We start from the raw sequence: 20986 nt of genomic DNA on the forward strand, positions 1-20986 counted from the left end.
TTTTGAATTGATCCTTTCAAAACATACTGTTGGCCTAAAGTAAATGATTTTAGCATTTCTCCTTGATTCTTTCTGTAAACCTTTATTAAATCCCTATATGCCAGGTGAGTAAGTTTCAGGCTGTAACCTCAGAAAGGTGTTGGTTAATGGGAGAGTCAGGACCCCCAAGCAGGCAATTAGTCAGGGCGGTCAGGGCAGTGGGCGCATTGAGGAGGGCCATGTCAGGGTCCACTTGCCAAGCCTGGGGAGCCTGGTGCAAAACCTTCAAGGATGTGCCTGAGGTAAGCACGTGACAAGGAGGGGAGAGAGCATTCTGGGCAAAGGGGATGATGGCATGAGCAGATGCAGGGTTGTGACAAGTGGCATGGAGTATCGAGAAGCTAACAGGGAGCTGAGAGCTGGGTTAGGGGAGAGCGTGGCTCCTCCAGGTAAGGAGGGAGGACTGTGTTGGAGAGAGCTGGAGCCCAGGTTTGCATTTGAAAAGCACCCCAGTGGTGCTGTCCATGGTAGAGCCGAGAGAAGCAGGCATGGAGGAGGGAACTGGGATAGGATCCTGGCCACTGCAGAGGTCTGAGTCAGTGTTAGATGGAGGGATTGAGCCAGAGTGAAAATAGTAGAATAGAGGAAGTAGGAAGGACCCAGGCAAAGCTCTCCTGGGAGCTGAGATCAGTGACCTGGCGACGGCGTGCACATGTAGGGGGCCTGGGAGCCCAGCTCCACTACTACCACTCTGCTTGGCTGAGATGGAGAGCGGCACCATCAGGGAGAGGACTTTAAGATGCTGATAATGAACTTAGTTTAAAGGGTCTGAGAGGTTGCTCTTAATTCTTTTAGGTGGTGGTTAGTTTCTGCAAAAAAATGGCAAAGAGCTCTCATGTGAGAACTACCTTAATTTATATGCCAAAGCTGGTGTTTGGAAGACAGTCTTTTTAAGAATTATAAAGAATATTTCTGAAACTGTGTCTCATGATTTTTGAACTACTCTGCTTTTTATAGGGGCATGTTTCTGTCAGCTTCTTCTGTTGCTTTAAAAGCTAAGGAGAGAGTAGAGAAACATGCTTCTTGGCAGTAACTCAGCACCTAAATTCTAGCCTAAGGCAGGCAGCGTAGGTCACACTCTTCCTGAATGTTAGGACTTCTGTCCTCTCCTTTTCCGCTGCTTAACCAGTAGTATGTCTTGTGTGCAGGTGGTCTGGATAAAAGGACATGGTCATAAGAGAATTGTAGTGTTAAAAAATGACATGAAAAGTAAGTAAGCACCCATCCCCTCCCCCCTTAAAAAATCACGGTTCTCTCACTGACATTTCTCTCTGACGGGTGCTGTTTGTCCTGTAGGTCGTTTGAGTTCACTCGGTCTCTCCCCCGCCAATCATGAAAACCAGCCCCCGGAGGGCAAGCGCATCCTGGAGGTGCCCGAACCGCACACAGCCTCGGAACTCAAGCTTGGAGCCGACGGCAGTGGTAAGAGAGGAAAAGCAGAGACATAGGAGCTTGTGAAATTCTAGGAGAAATGGCTTGGGGTTGGGGAGAGCGAGGGAAAGGACTCCAGCAAGTCATCCCATCCGCTGAAGTTAAATAGCCACACGTTTTTCAAAGCAGTTTTGGTATTTAGTTAGTAACAGAGGAAAAAATTGACCGTTATTTGTTAGCATTGCATGGTTGACTGGTTAAAGTCCCTGAAGGATGTTGGCACCCCCATAATGATCATCTTACTCCAGTTCAGATGTTGAAGAAAATTATTCTGACACTTATTATAATGGATATTCATGACACTTGCAACAGGGGAGTGAGAGCCAACTCCTAATACATAGCCTAGGAGCAGAGTGAGGGCTCAGTGGGTGGAAAATTACTAAGAGGATTCTTGCTGTAGGCATGCAGGCCAGCCAAGGATCTAGACGTCAGTGGTTGGGGATAAGGAATTCGATCAGCTATGAAGGGCGATGAGATCTCAAGGGTGAGGGGATTCTCACTAAACTGACTCCAGCTAAGACTGGAGCCAGCAAGTTCAGCAACAGACACGGAAGGCCAAGGTCAAGACCTGATCCGGAAGAGGACTCAGGGTGCCTGACTCAAGGCTGGCCAAGGCATCTTTGTCACAGGACAGCCCTAGGCAGGATTTGATACACTAATGCATTAATATTACCCAAAATTACACCGAGTCACATAGATTTCAGGTAGATCCACCTCTGTAGTAGATAGAGTCCAATTCTTGGAATGTTACAGCAGTTCTAACTTTTCTGAAGGACTTTTGAATTCATTATAGGTGAGAATTTTGTCTTCATAAGATGCGGCGAGATAGATAGCACGTTACCGTCCCCTGTGCCCTTAGGATAACTCAGTTACACTGCATTTGACGTTTTATGAAGCGCCCTCCTGGGAATCATCTGCCAAAGCTGCCCCACAGCCTTCAGCAGTGCTGACCTCCGTTCTGCAGCGGAGGCTCGGAAATCTCAAGCGGTCACATATTACAGCTCACCCAGAGTCGGCAGCTAGGAAGCCACGGAACCGGGCCCAGGGCTTTGGATTCTGAGCTTCCACTTGCTGATAACTCTGTACACCCCGTCTCAGGCTGTCCCCTCTCTTCGGAAGCTGACTGCAGGACCCTTTTCTCTGGTTGGGTCTTTTGAGGGGCCGGTGTTCCTAAGAACACGGATCTTCAGGAGAACTAGCTTATTAAGGCATTCCATTACCAGGATCTTCCTGTTAGTGGGTTTTGGGTTTTTGTTTTTGTTTTTTTAATACCTTAAATACTTCTTGACTCTCTTAATCTTTAAGGCTTAGAAGGAAAACTTCAGGTGTGAGCCTGGGGTGTGTGCTGGGGGTGGGCGTGGAGGTCCTGTAGTGTCACGGCCCTCCTTGTTTGCCCAGGGCCCAGTCACACAGAGCAGGAGCTTCTCCGCCTGACTGACGACTCCCCCGTCGACCTCCTGTGTGCGCCCGTCCCCTCGTGCCTGCCGTCCCCTCAGCTGAGACCAGACCCCGTTATCCTCCAATCTGCTGATCTCATTCAGTTTGAGGAGCACCCTGAAGAGCCTTCTGGTGGGTGACTCCATGTTGTCGTGGGGGTTTTCTTCGGGGTTTAAAACAAAACCACGATAAGATACTGATATAGTAAATGATAGAGGTGGGAAGGGACTACCCCTTTTCAGGTGGAAAACACTATGCTGATTATTTGACCTTCTTTCCCCACCTGGGTTCCCGCAGAATTGGATGCACAGCTTGAGGTTGCCTGGCGAGCATGAGGCAAGGGTGATTTGGCAGCTCTGGAGGGCTAGTGGCTCGGGGCTGTGGGCGAGTCCACAGGGGCGGGCGGGGCCTCCTGGGCTTCTGCTCTCCCAGACTTTGTGAAGGTTCAGCTGCTCTCAGGCACACCTGTCACCAGATGTACACGTCACCCATAGTGGGGGTCCAAAGGGCCCAAGGGCTTTATAAAGGTGAATGGAGGGAGGTGTCTGTGGCTGGAGCCCCTGGACTCTGCCCAGTGATCTAACAGACAGGAAGCCAAGCACGCTGAGTCCTAGCCTAGTGCAGGCATTGGCACTGACCCTGTGCTCAGGGCTGACAGACATTTAACCCTCACCACAGCTCCAGGTGTGGGGCAGCTGCTTTATTCCACAGGCTGCGTGACTAAGGCACAGCTGGTGCCGTCACTAGAGAGGCAGTGGCCCCGGGCTGCTGGACTAGCAAGGGCAGAGCTGGGATTGGAACCCAAGCTCTCTTGTCCTGTGGTGTCTCCTGGCCTCTGGAGAGGACGGCCCATCTGCCCCGTGCAGATCCCTCCCTGTTCTTCATCTGTTGGAAGCCAGCTCCTCCCCACTGCTGGTGCTGCTTTCCAGGTTACCAGCAACAACCCGTGGACTCCTGGCTTGGCTTTTACCATCTCGGTTGTCCTTGGCAGCGTTCAGCACTGTTGCCCAGGAAAAGAACTGAGGCTGTTGACTTGGAAAATAGGAGATGGGGAAATAACTGCCTGCAGATTGAACCAGCCTGTGCAGGCAAGCCTAGACGCACGCCATGCTCCTGTGCAGTGCCCCGCTAGGGTTGGTGGCAGATTGATGTTAGCTCGTTTATGGGGTTATGGCCTTTGTGCCTTCAGTCTGGGCAAGTTCAACTGCATGCACAGGACAAGAGAGGAAAATAATTGAAACAATGTGGGCAGTTCTGTCAGCCGCTCTCCTCTTGAGGGTCAGCCTAGGCGGGGAGCTGGCTCTGCTGTCCCGTCTGCTACTCTCACCTTCCATGGGCCTTTGGGAGCAGGAGCCCTGTGCCCTGTGCAGTGGGAGTCTAAGGCATAATAATGCATCTGTTTTAAGCAGCATGGCCCTGTGTGTAGAGCAGGTGAATTACATGTGGCTCAGCCACAGAAATGGCAGTCCAGAAGCACTGCGGGAAAGCTGGCTGTGCTCAACTTCCTGGGTTCTGAGGGTAATTTTGACTCTGTGCAGTCCTTCCTTATCCCCGGTAATAGACCCATGGGGAGCATAGGTCCTCTCTAAATGGAACGGGCCAGGAGCTCCCTGACACCGAGATGCCCCGACCCCACCCCCTACCGCCTCCCACCTCGGGAAGTCTCTAAGTCGTTGATAGCTTATGGGTCCTTAATATCTGGCAGGGAGAATGAATGGGCAGATAATCCAAAATGGAAAAACAAAAAGTTTTAACCTTTGCTCATTCATTTATAGCTCAAAATAGAGATCTTTCCAACTTTGTAATCCAGTAGGAGAGGTGGGATGCAGTTTATAGATATTTGATTTCCGTGCCAAGTACACTGGCCACACAACTCATATGTAAACTGTGGCATAGATGTAGCATTTAGAAGCTTTTTGTTATTATCTTTTGAGAAAATAGGAGCAAGAAAGAGAAAACCCACACTTCTTATAGATCCTGGATCTGAATCCGTTAGCTTTTCTGTGTTACAGAAATTATGATTTTAAACCAAGAAGAAAAAATGGAGATTCCAATACCAGGAAAGAGCAAAACTCTGACCTCTGACTCCAGCTCGTCCTGCATCTCAGCAGCTGTCCCCGTGCCTCCCTGCCCCTCCTCGGAAACCTCCGAGTCACTGCTCAGCAAGGACCCTGCGGAAAGCCCGGCCAAAAAGCAACCCAAAAATAGAGTCAAATTGGCAGCCAACTTTTCCTTAGCACCTATAACCAAGCTTTAACTCCCATTTTGAATATAGAATTAGGATGGGAAAACACTGTCTGATTCTGCACACAAAAGTGGGTTTCAAAAATACATCCTCTTCTGTGCCATGAAACCCCCCAAAGCCATTTACTTCATCTTACCTGTATTCCATCATGTTTTTCTTTTCCATTGAACACAGCTTTGAGCTGAAGTCTTTCTTTTCTTTCTTCTTCCCTTTTCTTTCTTTTTTCAATTATTTGAAGAACTTGTGGCATTTGTTAAAGAATCCTTAATATATTTTACCAAATTTTTCGTAACTATTATGAAATACAATGGTGTTCCAAAAGAAGAAAGCACTAAGAACTCAACTAGCAGGAAGCGGTTTTGCTTCCATTGAGCCACGTCGGTGGTGTCATCCTACGTGTAGCATAATATAGTCTCTCAGCCTTTGCTTACTGGTGTTGCCGACAGTATTTACCCAGTGCGTGGCATGTCTTTGAAGCAAAGCCTGTCCCGCTAGCCTGTGTGTTCACACACTGAAGGAGAAGGGTAGGCGAGGGGTTGGGAGTGTATTTTCAGGTTGGAATGTGAAGGTTCCTGGCTTCCATGTGACTTGTAAGTGTGCCTTGTATTTTATTTAAACTATGTCTGTAGTTGACAAACGTGGCTTCATCAGAAATTTTTTTAAACGTTTCTACTTTGGAGTTCCATTTAGGAGCTTTCTAGAAAGTTGAGGATGTTTTAAGCTTCCCTTCTGTGTTCCAGTTTGATATGGGTTAGGTTAAGGAAAAGGAGATGGTCTCGACGTCATGGATTTAAAGTCAGCATTTGGATTACAACACACATTATTGTGTGTCAAGGGGCAGCATTGCAAAGAGTCTGATTTTCTAAAATATGCATCAAGTGCATAAATTACAAATCAGAGCTGAGTGGGGAGGTGCTTCAGCAGCAGCGGGATCAATACGATTTCCACTGGGAAGAGAGGAATTCTACCTACACATTGGAAGGCCAAGGTTGATCCACTTAACCTTGTTATTGTCATTTTAAAGCTGGTATCGGTAGCTGGGAAGCTTTATGTGTGTGTATGTCAGCTCAGCATCTTTTAATCGTGTCTGATTTTACTCTCGTTACTTCTCGCTGTTGGAAGCATGTCTGGGTTTTTTGTGGCGTCTGGTGTGGAACGGCCTTCCTCTCTAGGTGCCTGAGGTGTCCGCTGATGGGTGGCCTCTCACCCCCCTCAAGGAAACCTGACATTTACAATGGATTGTATTTGTCGGGCAAAAAAGGCGGATTCATTCATAGAGCAGAAAGAACCTGTTGGCGTAAGGTCTTCCACTAGTTAGATGGTTTCTTTTGGGGAAATGTTTATATTTGGTAACTTCTAGAAAGCCAGAAAATGGACTCTGATTTCATAGCCAGCATTTTGATAAAATGCCACAAAATAAAGGTTATAGAGAGATTTTTACAAGTCAGGTTTTTTGTTCCCCAAATCTTTTAAATGAAGCCAGTGATTCCCAGTTCTCAACACATGGCCCCAGTCGAGACAGAACACCATGGAAAAAACCCTCTATTATGGCACTCTCCGAATCTTCCTGAAGGCGTGTCCTCTACAGACATAGTGTTACAGGAAGTGAAATGCAAATGTGCAATTTTTTTAAAGGAGCTTTTAAACAAAGTAATAATAGTTGGTGTTGAGAACATCAGTTGCCTTTTTCTAAGATTTCATAAGGCTGAGTTTGCACGCTTGGACTTCAGTTTTGCTAGCATGTAAAGAGTGGTGGACTTTAAAACCATAAGAGGTATCATTACAAGTCACCTGGAACAGACTCAAAGAACAGGTTCTTTGGGCAACAGGCAAAGAAGAATCAAGTTCTGTGCTGTCCTGTGAGTGTGTCTGAGTACCATTCACTGGAGTTGCTGCTTAGGTCTGGGACGTGTGTGTGACTCTTAACAATCGCTGTCTGAAAATGAGAGAGAAGACGTCGGAAGCACATTGTGTTCATAATGTACTCCACAATGGCCAGTCTAATTGCTATCTATTTTCTTATCCGGAGGCTTAATTAAATGATGTGGTAAAATGATGTTTGAGCATTAAGACAAAGTAATTCTTTATTTCTGGGTGGAAAGATGTACCAGATTAAATTTATCTGTTTAAAAAAAATGACAAAAGTTATCACCAAAACCCCCTTTCCCATCTTGCACTGTTTGTTTTGGATTGGGTTTGGGGGGAAGAGATGTTTTTCTTAGTTGTCTACTTTGTTTGAACACTTTTGTTGTGGTTCAAGTGCTGTTTTGTGTGTTGGGACCAAACAGTTGTCAATAAACCTTACAAGCGAGCATCTATTTTGAGTTTCCCAAGTGAGTGGTTTTGTCTGTCTGTCTGTCTGTGGGGAGGAATTACAAACCAATCCAGTTCTGCCATCATTCATTTTGGGTCTCCTCAACTTCTCGCCCCTTCTGGAAATAGAACTGTGAGGTGGAGAGCAAATCCGTCTTCTACATCTTAGAGGCCTTTTAAACTCAGCACACACCGAAGCAGGTGGCTGGATGGTGGGCCTTCGTGGTCAGGATCCTCCAAGTTTTCCAGCCTTTGTTCCAGCTTATAATTACTTGTGGGAAAATACAGTTACCACAAAAACCTTCCAGTTAGAAAACTCCATTCATTCCTAGGCTCTCTCTTCTTGTGAAAGAAATCCAGCGTGCCCGCTGTCTCGTTTTTGGTCACTGCTAAGCATGCTTTTTGAATAAGCCAATTTGGAAAAAACTTATTCCACAGATACAGTTGTGAAGCCCTCCCATCCCCTGATACCGCCATTACCCCGTCACCCCTGCCACCTGCACCCTCTGGCAAGAATTTAAAAGAACCCAGAAGAGCCTTGGGTAAATTGCTTCTCGATGACATTTTTTTCAAGTTCAGCAATGTTAAAAGCTGCTAAAGACCTTTCCAAACATATTTCACGATGGCAAATTTGTGCAGAAAAAGTTGAGTAGCCATCGTGCCCCTTTTGAGAGGTCGGGAGGTTTTGTTAGGTCTGGACTGGGGCTGGAACGGTGGCTTTGCATTTATCTTTGTTCGTGTCCCACTTGGGAAGGTGATTCAGAGGTGGGGGCCTAGAAGACAGCTGTCTGGGGGAGAGCAGACCTGTCCGTAGCAGATGGGGCTGTGCTGATTGAAGAAGATCTGTTCCCTCTGTTACCTTTGCCAGAAGGAGTGGTGCGCTTTGGGATTCACCTTCACTTTCTAGCTGCTTCCATGGGCAGAGAGTGAGTCATGGCGCAGAAGCCCTCAGTGGCTTCCACCTACCTGCTGTCCCCATCGCTGGGGGGTCGGCGACACTGTTCCTCAATTCTCCTAGTGTCCCTGGCTGGGCCTTAAACTGACAAAGACATTAATAGGAAAAAAGCAAACAAATTTTACTTCATACCAGTTTTGTGAGAGCCTTTAATAAGGAAATGACCCCAGAGAAATGGCTAAGCCTGAGTGGTTTTTTGTTTTGTTTTTTGAGATTGTCTCACTCTGTCACCCAGGCTGGAGTGCAGTGGCATAATCTCAGCTCACTGCAACCTCCGCCTCCCAGGTTCAAGTGATTGTCCTGTCTCAGCCTCCCGAGTAGCTGGGATTACACGTGCGCACCAACACACTGGCGAATTTTTGTATTTGTAGTAGAGACGAGGTTTCACCATGTTGGCCAGGCTAGTTTTGAACTCTTGAGCTCAAGTGATCCTCTGGGCTCGGCCTCCCAAAGTGCTGGAATTACAGGCATGAGCCACCACGCCTGGCTGAGAACCCTTTTTTGGGTGGGGGCGGGGTGGGGATACATAGGCTACAGAGCTTAGAAGGTGCCAAGTCAGAGCACCAAGAGCCAGAACTTTCCTTAACAAGATGAGAAGAAGACACACATTCCGGGAAGGAACGACCTGGAAGTGGGGGACCTAGGGTGCAGAGGAAGAAGACATTGCAGGGTGGAAGGGGCCGTTCTTGGAGGGGAATCTTGCTCAGCGGCTGGGCTGCTCAGCTCCTCGCTCCACAACGAGGTGATGAACCAACCAGGAGCATCCGCAGGGGAGCAGTACCAGGGCCAGCAGGGAACATCTTGGGCCTGCTTGGCACCGTCCCTTCCGTCCACCTCAGGCAGCTCATGTAATGGCCTCCAAAGCCTTCCCAGGTGCAGGGCCTGGGCACGGGGGAACCCCCGCTCCTACCACCCACTGCCCCTGCCTTGCAGTTTCTGGTATCACAAGTGCAGACAAATCCACACTGGGGCTACAGGGTCGCCGCCCTTGGTATTTCAGCAGCCAGAGTCTGGTGCGTCAAGACCAGGTGTGGCAAGAATCAGGAAATACTTTTTTTTTTTTTTTTTTTGAGATGGAGGCTCACTCTGTCGCCCAGACTGGAGTGCAGTGGCACGATCTCGGCTCACTGCAACCTCCTTCTACCGGGTTCAAGCGATTCTCATGCCTCAGCCTCCAAACAGCTGGGATTACAGGCGCCTGCCACCACACCTGGCTAATTTTTTTTGAGATGGGGTTTTGCCACGTTGCTCTGGCTAGTCTCAAACTCCTGACCTCAAGTGGTTCACTTGCCTTGGCCTCCCAAAGTGCTGGGATTACAGGCGTGAGCCACCACACCCAGCCAGGAAATACATTTTGGGGAAGAAATCCCTGTTCTGAAGGGGACTCCCTATTTTGCTGTGTGCGTGGGGAGGCTGATGAGGTTGTGCATGTGGGCTCTGAGGCCTGACCCCTGCTGGGGGCTCCCCATCTCCCCCGCCGCCCCTCCTCTGGCCTGACTTCTGCCCCAGTGGCCTTCGTGCAGCTCCTTGACTGTGTTCCACTCCCTTCTCCCATGGAGCCTCACACCTGCCGTCCCCGGGCCTGGGAGGCCAGGCAGAGGCCAAGGATGCAGGCTCTTAGCCAGGCGTGGTGGCAGGTGCCTGTAGTCCTAGCTACTCAGGAGGCTAAAGCAGGAGAATCGCTCAAACCCACAAGGCGGAGGTTGCAGCGAGCCGAGATTATGCCACTGCACTCCAGCCTGGGCGACAGAGCGAGACTTCGTCTCAAAAAACAAAAACAAAAATAAAAAAATCCCATAGGCTCTGAAGTCAGAGGCCTGGGTGGGAATCTCTTCCCTTGACTGCTTACTGACCCTGAGACTGGGGGCAAGTTACTAACTAAGTGATGCCTCCTTCCCTACCTGTAAGTGGGAAGAAGATAATGGAATAATAACCTCAGAGTAGTATTCTATGTCCTCAAGGGGCTACTGTAAGTGAAACACTCAGAGAAGGTCCTGAGTATTTAGTAAACACTAGCTGTGGGAATTATTATTGTTATTATTATTTTTTGAGACAGGGTCTTTCTCCATTACCCAGGCTGGAGTGCAATGGTACGATCTCGGCTTGCTGCAACTTGCACCTCCTGGGCTCAAGTGATTCTCCCACCTCAGCCTCCCGAGTAGCTGGGACTATAGGCATGCGCCACCTCACCCAGCTAATTTTTGAATTTTTTGGTAGAGACAGGGTTTCACCACGTTGTCCAGGCTGGTCTCGAACTCCTGGGCTCAAGTGATCCGCCCACCTCGGCCTCCCAAAATGCTGCGATTACAGGTATGAGCCACCACACCTGGCCAGGGTTGTTGTTTACCCAAATCTTTACCTAAGTAATTCTCCCTTCGTCACTCAGATCTTAGCTCAAACATTGTTTTTTCCAGGAAACTTTCCCAGACTCACCCCTCTTCTACCCCTAGACTAGGCAAATTCCCCCACTTTTCAGCACTAGCTTTGCCTAACTCCACTCCTTGGGAGTATCAAAGAGTATGACTTTTTTCATAGAAGGTAAAAAAAAAATCACAGTTTACCATTGAATATGAATGTGTGTGATTCTTCAACTGTTTCCCTCAACAAGGCGATAAAGTTCATGAGGGCAGAAGTGGTCTCGTGAGGTCTGATTTTTTATTCAGTCATGTATCCCCAGGACCTAGGGCCTGGCTTAAAGTGTTAATAGATTGTGTTAGTTTTCTAATGTTGTGTAACAAATTGCTACAAACAACATGCAATTATTATCTCACAGTTTTGTGGATCAGAAGTCCAGGCGTGACTTACCCAGGTCCAAAACTTCAGTGTCTCAGAAGGCTGCAATCTGGATAGCAGGTGGGCTGTGTTCTCATGTGGAGGCTTGACCAGGGCAGAACTCATAGCCAAGCTCATGCAGGTGTTGGCAGAATTCAGTTCCTTGAGGATGTTGGACTGTGGACCCCACTGGCTGTCAGCTGTAAGCTCCCCACATGGCTTCCTCAATGGCTGCTTAGTTCATGAAGCCACAAGGAGCCTCTCTCTCCAGCCTGCTAAGAGGAAGCTTTATATAAAGTAACCTAAGCAAGGAGTGACCTCCCATCATCTTTGCTGCCTTCCATTAGTTAGAAGCAAGTCATAGGTTACACCTCATAGATAATCAGTAATTTTGTTTTCGAGACAGGGCCCTCACTATATTGCCCAGGCTAGACTCAAACTCCTGGGCTCAAGAAATTTTCCCACCTCAGCCTCCCAAGTAGCTGGGACTACAGGCACATGTCACCACCTCTGGATCCATTAGTGTTTGATGAATGAGTAACTGATTGACTTAGAAGGCCTAAGACGTCTGATCTAGCCCCAGGAATGGGAGGAAAGGGGTCCCAGGCTAAACGTTTTTGAGGGTCAATAATGGAGCTTCAAAGCTGCAAGGGACCTTACAGACCCTTTGGTCCAACCGACCCTCCGCCCCGACACCACAGTTTACAAATGTTGGAGAGGTGAAGATGGAGAGGTTAAGCCACTGCCCAAGTCACTTGATGGCACAGTGGGCTGGAAGCCTTGGTCTATGCAGCTTCCAAGTCCAATCCAGCTATGAGCCCTACTGGGTGCTAGGCATGGACCAGGGGTTGGCAGCCAGATGAGTAAGAGCTGGGTTCTTTTCTGTTTACCTGAGAGCAGCAGGACCCCAGGCTGTCTGTGGACAGCTATGACAAGAAGCCACCCTCTGAGGGAGTGGTTCTCAAATTGAAGAGGGCATCAGAGGCACCAGGGGAACGAGTTTAAAATGCAGGCTCTTGGCCGGATGCAGTGGCTCACACCTGTAATCCCAGCACTTAAGGAGGCTGAGGCGGGCAGATCACCTGAGGTCAGGAGTTCAAGGTCAGCCTGGCCAAAATGACGAAACCCCATCTCTACTAAAAATACAAAAATTAGCCGGGAATAGTGGTGGGTGGCTGTAATTCCAGCTACTCCAGAGGCTGAGGCAGGAGAAAGTTGTTAAGCAGGCTCCTGGGCTCACCATGGAGATGGACACCAGATGCTGGGGCAGTTGGGATCAGAGCTGGCTGGCCCAGGGTCACACTTTGACAAACACTGCTAGCTTGTGACTCACGTTGGGTAAACATTTGTCATTGGAACCTGCGCAAACAGCTCTTGGGTGAACCAAGTCAAGAGTATGGGAGGGACCCACAGGAAACTGGTGGTTTGAGCTCTGGCTCCATTTCTTTCAGGTGGAGGTGCTGGTAGGGACCAGGCTGGGTGTCAGAGAGAGAAGTGGTTGCAGGTCACTGGGGGGTCTGAGTTCTGTCCTGGCTTTGGTGAGCTCACTGTGTGGCCTTAGACAAGTCCCTGCCTGTCTCTGAAACCCTGTTTTTTTTGTTTGTTTGTTTGCTTGTTTTTGTTTTTGTTTTGAGATGGAGTCTTGCTTTGTCGCCCAGGCTGGAGTGCAGTAGCACGATCTCGGCTCCCTGCAAGCTCCGCCTCCCGGGTTCAGGGCATTCTCCTGCCTCAGCCTCCTGAGTAGCTGGGACTACAGGCGCCTGCCACCACGCCCAGCTGATTTTTTTGTATTTTTATTAGAGACGGGGTTTCACTGTGTTAGCCAGGATGGTCTCGATCTCTTGACCTCGTGATCCACCCGCCTCAGCCTCCCAAAGTGCTGGGATTACAGGTGTGAGCCACCGCACCCTGCTGAGGACACTTGTCTTTAACCACCCAGAATCCATTCTGTCCTCTACTGGCATAAGAGATTCCACAGGGTCGGCCTGAGGACCCCAGCAAGGCTAAACAGAGAACTGCACTCCGGTGGCCCAGCAAGTGACCTGGGGCTGGCATGTGATTCAAGCCAGGCCTGGGATACTCCATGCTGGGATTTGTATTAGAATTGCTGGATTGTTTCTCTGTAAGCCCTGGGAGGAAGTAAGCCAGAGTTGTTTGTCGTGGGCCCTGCAAAGAGACTCCCGGAGGACGGAGCCAGTGTGAGGGAAGCAGGACAGATAGGCAGGGAGATGCCATGTCCAGATGACATCATTTGAACCCCTGGGCCCAATGACACCCGCAATCATCGAACAGCCCAGCCCAGGAGCCAGGAAATGCCCTTCTCTATTTTTTGCCTGTTTGCCTTCAGTTTCGGTCACTTACAACCAGAAGGACCCTAATGCAGAGAGCTACTGCCCCCATGCTGAGAGGTTCATGTCGTCAACCTGCAGCCTGGAAGAGCCCTCCTGGCCAGGCGGCCCTCCTGTCCCCATGCCACCCCCAGCTTCATCTGGCCAACTCCAGTTCCTGCCAGCATCTCGTCATGAGACGTGTCCACCCCTAGAAAATCTGTCCTGAATTCCAGACTCCCTTACATGCCCCTGCCATGCTCCTATAACCTCTGTGTCTACCGAGGTCTCAATGGGACAGAGGGAAAAGCGATAATGGTTCATTGTAACCCACACCTGACGCACCTGCTTTCCTGTTGGAGGAAAAGCAATGAGCCACACATCTCTAATCAGCAGAGAAATCCATCTTCCTCCTCTCCCTTCCCCTGTGAGCCTGAAGCGGGTAGGAGGGAGGCGAGGCCCAGAGCTGGGTGGCGACAGGAGCAGAGGAGGCTTCTGCCAACCCACAAAGGCACTTGGAGCGGCTGCCCGCTAAGGCTGAGGAAGCTGAATTGTTCTAATAAAACAGAATGGGGGCCGGGCGCAGTGGTTCATGCCTGTAATCTCAGCACTTTGGGAGGTCAAGGAGAGCAGATCGCTTGAGGTCAGGAGTTCGAGACTAGCCTGGCAAACATGGTGAAAACCCATCTCTACTAAAAGTATTGATACAACAAATAGCTGGGCATGGTGGCATGTACCTGTAATCCCAGCTACTCAAGGGGCCGAGGCAGGCGAATTGCTTGAATCCACGAGGTTGCAGTGAGCCAAGATCACACCACTGCACTCCAGCATGGGTGACAGATCTAGACTCTGTAAAAAAAAAAAAGCTGCACACGGTGGCTCACACCTGTAATCCCAGCACTTCAGGAGGCAGAGGCAGGTGGATCACTTGAGGTCAGGAGTTCCAGACCAGTCTGATCCCATGGTGAAACCCCATCTCTACTAAAAATACAAAAATTAGCTGGGTTTGGTGGCAGGCACCTTAATCCCAGCTACTCAGAAGGCTGAGGCAGGAGGATCCCTGGAACCTGGGAGGTAGATGTTGTAGTGAGCTGAGATGGCGCCACTGCACTCCAGCCTGGAAAACAGAGCGAGACTCTGTCTCAAAACAAAGCAGGGGGCCAGGCGCAGTGGCTCACGCCTGTAATCCCAGCACTTTGGGAGGCCAAGGCAGGCAGATCATGAGGTCAGGAAATCGAGACCATCCTGGCTAACACGGTGAAACCCCGTCTCTACTAGAAATACAAAAATTAGCCAGGTGTGGTGGCGGGCGCCTGTAGTCCCAGCTACTTGGGAGGGTGAGGCAGGAGAATGGCGTGAACCCGGGAGGCAGAGGTTGCAGTGAGCCAAGATCGCACCACTGCACTCCAGCCTGGGCGACAGAGCAAGATTCTGTCTCCAAAAAAAAAAAAACACAAAGCAGGGCCGGGCATGGTGGATCACATCTGTAATCCCAGCACTTTGGGAGGCTGACATGGGTGAATCATGAGGTCAGGAGTTCGAGACCAACCTGATCAACACGGTGCCTCCGTCTCTATTAAAAATACAACAGTTAGCCCGGTGTGGTGGTGCACCCCTGTAATCCCAGCTACTCAGGAGGCTGAGGTAGGAGAATCCCTTGAACCTGGGAGCGGAGGTTGCTATGAGCTGACAATTGCGCATTCCAGCCTGGGCAACAGACCGAAACTCTGTCTCAAAAAAAAAAAAAAAGCAGAAAGGAAATGTATGGTGATGGAACTGGGGTGTGGGCAGCGTGGTGGTGGTGGTGGCAGCACTGGTGGAAGCCAGAAATCCAGTGTTCGATTCTCATATGCTTGTGTGGCTGTGACACAAAGCTCCTCCCACCTCCAAAATCGTTCTGGAGGGTCCCGGAGTCTTGTGCTGCGTGGTGTCTGTGCTTAGTGGAAAAAAGGGGCCCAAACTCCATGTTGAACTTGGCAGGAGTAGCAGCGGGCGGATGGAGGTGGGGAGGGGACCATGAGAGATGGGGAAAGGCGGATAGGGTCCCAGTGACCGTGGGACCTGAAGCCCCCGAGAAGGTGCAGAAGTCTCGCAGAAGCACATGGGCTGGGCCTTCAGCTGGCATTGGGTGACACCAACTTTTGTCACACTCCCGTGTCTCACTGTCAGCTCCATGAGGGCAGGACTGGGTCAGTCTGAGTCTCTCTTTCATCCCCAGCCCCCCGCCTCCAGCCCTGCTGCGAGCTTGGGCAGCCTTCCCATTTCACATCATCTTCCTGCCTTCAGACTTAGCCAGTAAGAGTCAACTTGAGCACGTGCTTGTTCCCGACTCTTCTCCTGCACTGTCTCACTTCATCCTTCTGTCACTCTCTCCATCACACAGGTCTGGACTCTGAGGTGCAGAGAGGTGAAGAACACGGCTCAGGCTCAGGCAGAGAAGGGCGCCATCCACTTCAGATTTTAACCCAGGCTTTCTGGCTCCAAGCTGAAGCTATTAGTCACCTTCTACAGTGCAGTCCCTTTTGCTCGTCCTGCTGGTCAGTGGGGTTGGTGCAGATTTAACACTGCTAAGGAGATCTCCTCCAATCCTCTTCTTCATTTTTAAATTTTATTTTAGGGACAGGATCTCACTGTTTTGCTCAGGCTGGGGTGCAATGGCATAATCACAGCTCACTGCAGCCTCGAACTCCTGGGCTCAGGCGATCCTTCCACCTCAGCCTCTCAAGCAGTTGGGACTCAGGCATGCACCACCAAGACCAGCTAATTTTTTATTTTGTAGAGAAAGGGTCTTGCTATGCTGCCCAGGCTGGTCTCAAATTCCTGGTCTCAAGTGATCCTCCCACCTCCACCTCCCAAAATGCTGGAATTATAAGGCTTGAGCACCTGCGCCCAGCCCCCGCCCTCTTCTTTAAGTTCTGTCTCCTTCGCTAAAATGTAAGTTTCATGAAGGCAGGAATCTCTGCATCCCCTGGTACCTGCCAAGTCCTGCATTAACTAGTAGAATTAACTAGCACGTGAGTGAATGGGAATGTAAACTGATGTATGTTGCTCAAGCCAGCCTTCCTGAGCATTTTGCCCCAGCCATGAGGCCTGCCCTGCTGCCCTGATGATGACAGCCATCTGGGTCCTGGCTGGTGGCTCCGGGCATATTGTCACTGCCGCCTCTCAAGCTGAGTTGTTGCACTCCTGCAGCTCGAGGCCATCCAGCCACCATGGGACTCAGAGGTTTATAAGACGCCCAGCTGCTGCTTGTGCCATTATGAGTCACCTCTAATCCATCACAGCTCAACAGGGAACCAGTGTGGTGATGGTTTCCTGGGATTACACATGTGAAATCAATGCCCAGGCCTGGCTGACTCTGTTCTGCAGACAGGCCAGGGCCTCTGTTTCCCGGGCCCGGCTCAACCGCTTACAGACTGTGTGACTTTGAGCTAATCACTTCCTCTCTCTGAGCCTCAGTTTCCCCATCTGTTTTATGAAGGTGATGACCCTAACTCCCCCTGCAATGAGACAGTGGATGAGGGGGATCCCTCTGCCTGGTGCATCTGGCTTCCATGACCAGCACTTTGCTGAAACTGATCATGCCAATTGCAGCCTATTGCAAATTCTTCATGCACTTCTCATACAGTTCTTAACACCACATGACCTCTGGGTTTGTCTTCTGTTCCCTTAAATGTTGGTGTGGGCTGATGAAGCAGTGAGAAGGGAGGTGCAAAACGTAAGCAGGGGCTTTGGAAACCAGACCCAAGATCTGAGATTGTGCCATGAGGAAAGCAGCGGAGAGTTTTAAACCAGGAAGCCGTTAAAACATGCCTGGGTAGACTTGTGCTTTAGGAGGGCCATTTTGGCTTCAGAGCAGCACACAGTTAGACTAGGCAGAGGGCAATAGGAGGAAGGCCTGGCAGGGAATCTGAGATGGACTGGGCAGGGGGAATAACGTGTGTGATATGGTTTGGCTGTGTCCCCACCCAAATCTCATCTTTGATTGTAGCTCCCATAAGTCCCACATGTTGTGGGAGGGACCCAGTGGGAGATAACTGAATCATGGGGGCAGTTTCCCCCATACTGTTCTCGTGGTAGTGAATAAGTCTCATGAGAGCTGATGGTTTTATAAGGGGTTTCCCCTTTCACTTGGTTCCCATTCTCTCTTGTCTGCCGCCGTGTAAGACATGCCTTTCACCTTCCGCCATGATTGTGAGGCCTCCCCAGCCACAGGAAACTGTCAGTCCATTCAACCTCTTTTTCTTTATAAATTCCCCGGTCTCAGGTATGTCTTTATCAGCAGCATGAAAACGGACTAATATAATATGAAAGTCCAGGAGAGATGCCAACAGAGAGAATGGCAAGAAGAACCCAAGAACCCGGGGAAGCTCTGTGGTCCCAGCATAAAGAGGGGTCCAGGAGAGGGGATGAGATGAGGCTAAGAGTGAAGAAAGGGCCAGATTGGAGAGGGCTTTAAACCACATGAAAGAGTGTGGATTTATTTTATCCTAAAGGCATGGGAATGGTTTTAAAGAGAGAAATTCCATCCTGGCTAGCACAGTGAAACTCCATCTCTACTAAAAATACAAAAAATTAGCCAGGCGTGGTGGTACATGCCTGTAGTCCCAGCTACTTGGGAGGCTGAGACAGGAGAATCACTTAAACCCAGGAGGCAGAGGTTGCAGTTAGCCGAGATCACACCACTGCACTCCATCCTGGGCGACAGAGCAAGATTCTGTCTCAAAAATAAATAAATAAATAAATAAATAAATAAATAATGACTATGGCCAGTGTAGAAGCAGAAAGATTGGAAAAGGTGCAAAGAGTGGTGGTGGCCACGAGGAAAGATGAGAAAGAGGAATTTTTTTTTTTTAATTTTTAATTTTTCAGACAGGGTTTCACTCCTGTCTCCCAGGCTGGAGTGCAGTGGTGCATCTCGGCTGACTGCAGCCTCAACCTCCCAGGCTCAGGCAATCCTCCCACCTCAGCCTCCTGAGTAGCTGGGACTACAGGTCTATGCCCCCATGACTGGCTAATTTTTTTTGTAATTTTAGTAGAGACAAGCTTCTGCCATGTTGCCCAGGCTGGTCTTGAACTTCTGAACTCAAGCAATTCTCCCACTTCAGCCTCCTCAGTAGCTGGGACTACAGGTGTGCGCTACCACGCCCAGCTAATTTTTTATATTTTTAGTAGAGATGGGGTTTCGCCATGTTGCCCAGGCTGGTTTGTTGCTTTCTAATTTTTTATTTTTTCTTTGAGACAGTCTCACTCCGTCACCCAAGCTGGAGTGCGGTGATGCGATCTTGGCTCACTGCAACCTCCACCTCCCAGGCTCAATCTATTCTCCTGCCTCAGCCTCCGGAGTAGCTGGGATTACAGACGTGTGCCACCACACCCGGGTAATTTTTGTATTTTTAGTAGAGAAGAGGTTTCGCCATGGTGGCCAGGCTGGTCTCAAACTCCTGACCTCAAGTGGTCCGCCTACCAGCCTCCCAAAGTGCTGGGATTACAGGCGTGAATCACTGCGCCCAGCCTGGTTGTTGTTGTTGTTGTTTGAGACAGAGTCTCGTTCTGTCGCCCAGGCTGGAGTGCAGTGGCGCCATCTTGGCTCGCTGCAACCTCCGCCCCCTGGGTTCAAGTGTTTCTCCTGCCTCAGTGTCCTGAGTAGCTGGGACTACTGGCGTGTGCCACCACGCTCAGCTAATTTTTTTGTATTTTTATTAGAGACAGGGGTTTCACCGTGTTAGCCAGGATGGTCTCGATCTCCTGACCTCATGATCTGCCTGCCTCGGCCTCCCAAAGTGCTGGGATTACAGGCGTCAGCCATTGTGCCCCCTGGCCCTGTGTGTGTGTGTTTTTTTTGTTTTTTGTTTTTTTGTTTGTTTGTTTGTTTTTTGAGATGGAGTCTCGCTCTGTCGCCCAGGCTGGAGTGCAGTGGTGTGATCTCGGCTCACTGCAAGCTCCGCCTCCTGGGTTCACACCATTCTCCTGCCTCAGCCTCCAGGGTAGGTGGGACCACAGGCACCCGTCACCACGCCCAGCTAATTTTTTTGTATTTTTAGTAGAGACGGAGTTTCACCATGTTAGCCAGGATGGTCTTGATCTCCTGATCTCGTGATTTGCCCGCCTTGGCCTCCCAAAGTGCTGGGATTACAGGCGTGAGCCACCGCTCTCGGCCCTGTTTGTTTTTAAGTGGGAGAGACGTGTTTAAATCCCTCCGATGGGAAAAGAAAGAACAATTGCGGCTACAGTGGTGGGGAGGGAGGGAGATGAATGATGACTCTGTCACTAACAACCCCTGGGACCGTGGACGATGGATTTACTGCCACTTCCTCATCTGTAGAATGGAAGTAATAACAGGATCTGACTCATTGGGCTAATGTGAGGAGACAACCAGCCAGTGCATGCACATTGCTCAGGGCACAGAGATGAGCTACACTAAATGTTATTCCCATTATCAACCTCCTCCATGGCTTCTAAAAGGAGCAAGTCTAGGTGTGCAGGACCCCACCGTCTGCAAGGTTTCCCAGCTTGGAAGGTGGCCCTGGTAATCTGGAAGCATCTAGAATTATTAATACTTTCTTCTGCTCTTCTGTAACAGCTTAAATAAATTGGATTTTTCAATGTTTTCTTTTTTTAAAAAAAGTAATAGGAATAACAGGGACATACAGTAGGTGTACCCAGAGCTTAGCGGAAGTACCAGAGGCAGGATTTTGATGAGGGTCTGATCTCCTCTGGTTCGCTGGATCTGTGAGTGACTGCTCTATAACTGGCCTGAGGTCAGACCTCCCTGACCCCCCACCACCTCCCCTTTTTTTTTTTTTTGAGACGGAGTCTCGCTCTGTCACCCAGGCTGGAGTGCAGTGTCGCAATCTGCTCACTGCAAGCTCTGCCTCCCGGGTTCACGCCATTCTCCTGCCTCAGCCTCCCAAGTAGCTGGGACTACAGGCGCCCGCCACCACGCCCGGCTAATTTTTTTGTATTTTTAGTAGAGACGGGGTTTCACCATGTTAGCCAGGATGGTCTTGATCTCCTGACCTCGTGATCCGCCCGCCTCGTCCTCCCAAAGTGCTGGGATTACAGACTTGAGCCACCACGCCCAGACCCCACCCACCCCCCTTTTTTTTTCCCGAAATGGAGTCTCACTCTCTTGCCTAGGCTGGAGTGCAATGGTGCGATCTCGGCTCTTTGCAACCTCTGCCTCCTGGTTTCAAGCAATTCTCCTGCCTTAGCCTCCCGAGTAGCTGGGATTACAAGTGTGTGCCACGACACTTGCTAATTTTTGTATTTTTAGTAGACACGGGGTTTCACCATGTTGGCCAGGTTGGTCTGGAGCTCCTGACCTTAAGTGATCCTCCCATCTCAGCCTCCCAAAGTGCTGGGATTATAGGCATGAGCCACAGTGCCCAGCCTTGGCCCACATTTTTTATGGTGAAAAGAGGGCGGTGGGCCCTTTGCAGCCTGAGTTTTCACTGCACCTTGGAG

The 20986-nt window shown here is 49.8% G+C and overlaps 1 protein-coding gene across 7 annotated transcripts in view; it reads left to right on the forward strand.

Moving 5' to 3' along the window:
* MARF1 (meiosis regulator and mRNA stability factor 1) overlaps positions 1–7758 on the forward strand; it is a 54709-nt gene extending 46951 nt beyond the window's left edge. For 5 of the 7 annotated variants that reach the window (XM_032145230.2, XM_032145231.2, XM_032145229.2 and 2 more), the window contains exons 24-27: positions 1188–1248; positions 1336–1461; positions 2869–3039; positions 4920–7758. In XM_032145230.2, coding sequence (XP_032001121.1) covers positions 1188–1248; positions 1336–1461; positions 2869–3039; positions 4920–5164 — 603 coding nt within the window. In that variant the 3' untranslated portion in view covers positions 5165–7758. The remainder of the gene's footprint in view (positions 1–1187; positions 1249–1335; positions 1462–2868; positions 3040–4919) is intronic. The other 2 variants (XM_032145233.2, XM_032145234.2) reach the window with 1 other exon arrangement.
* The last annotated feature ends 13228 nt before the right edge of the window (positions 7759–20986 follow it).

This window comes from Hylobates moloch, unplaced genomic scaffold (genome assembly GCF_009828535.3).
Source record: "Hylobates moloch isolate HMO894 unplaced genomic scaffold, HMol_V3 SCAFFOLD_23, whole genome shotgun sequence".
Taxonomy (NCBI): Eukaryota; Metazoa; Chordata; class Mammalia; order Primates; family Hylobatidae; genus Hylobates; species Hylobates moloch.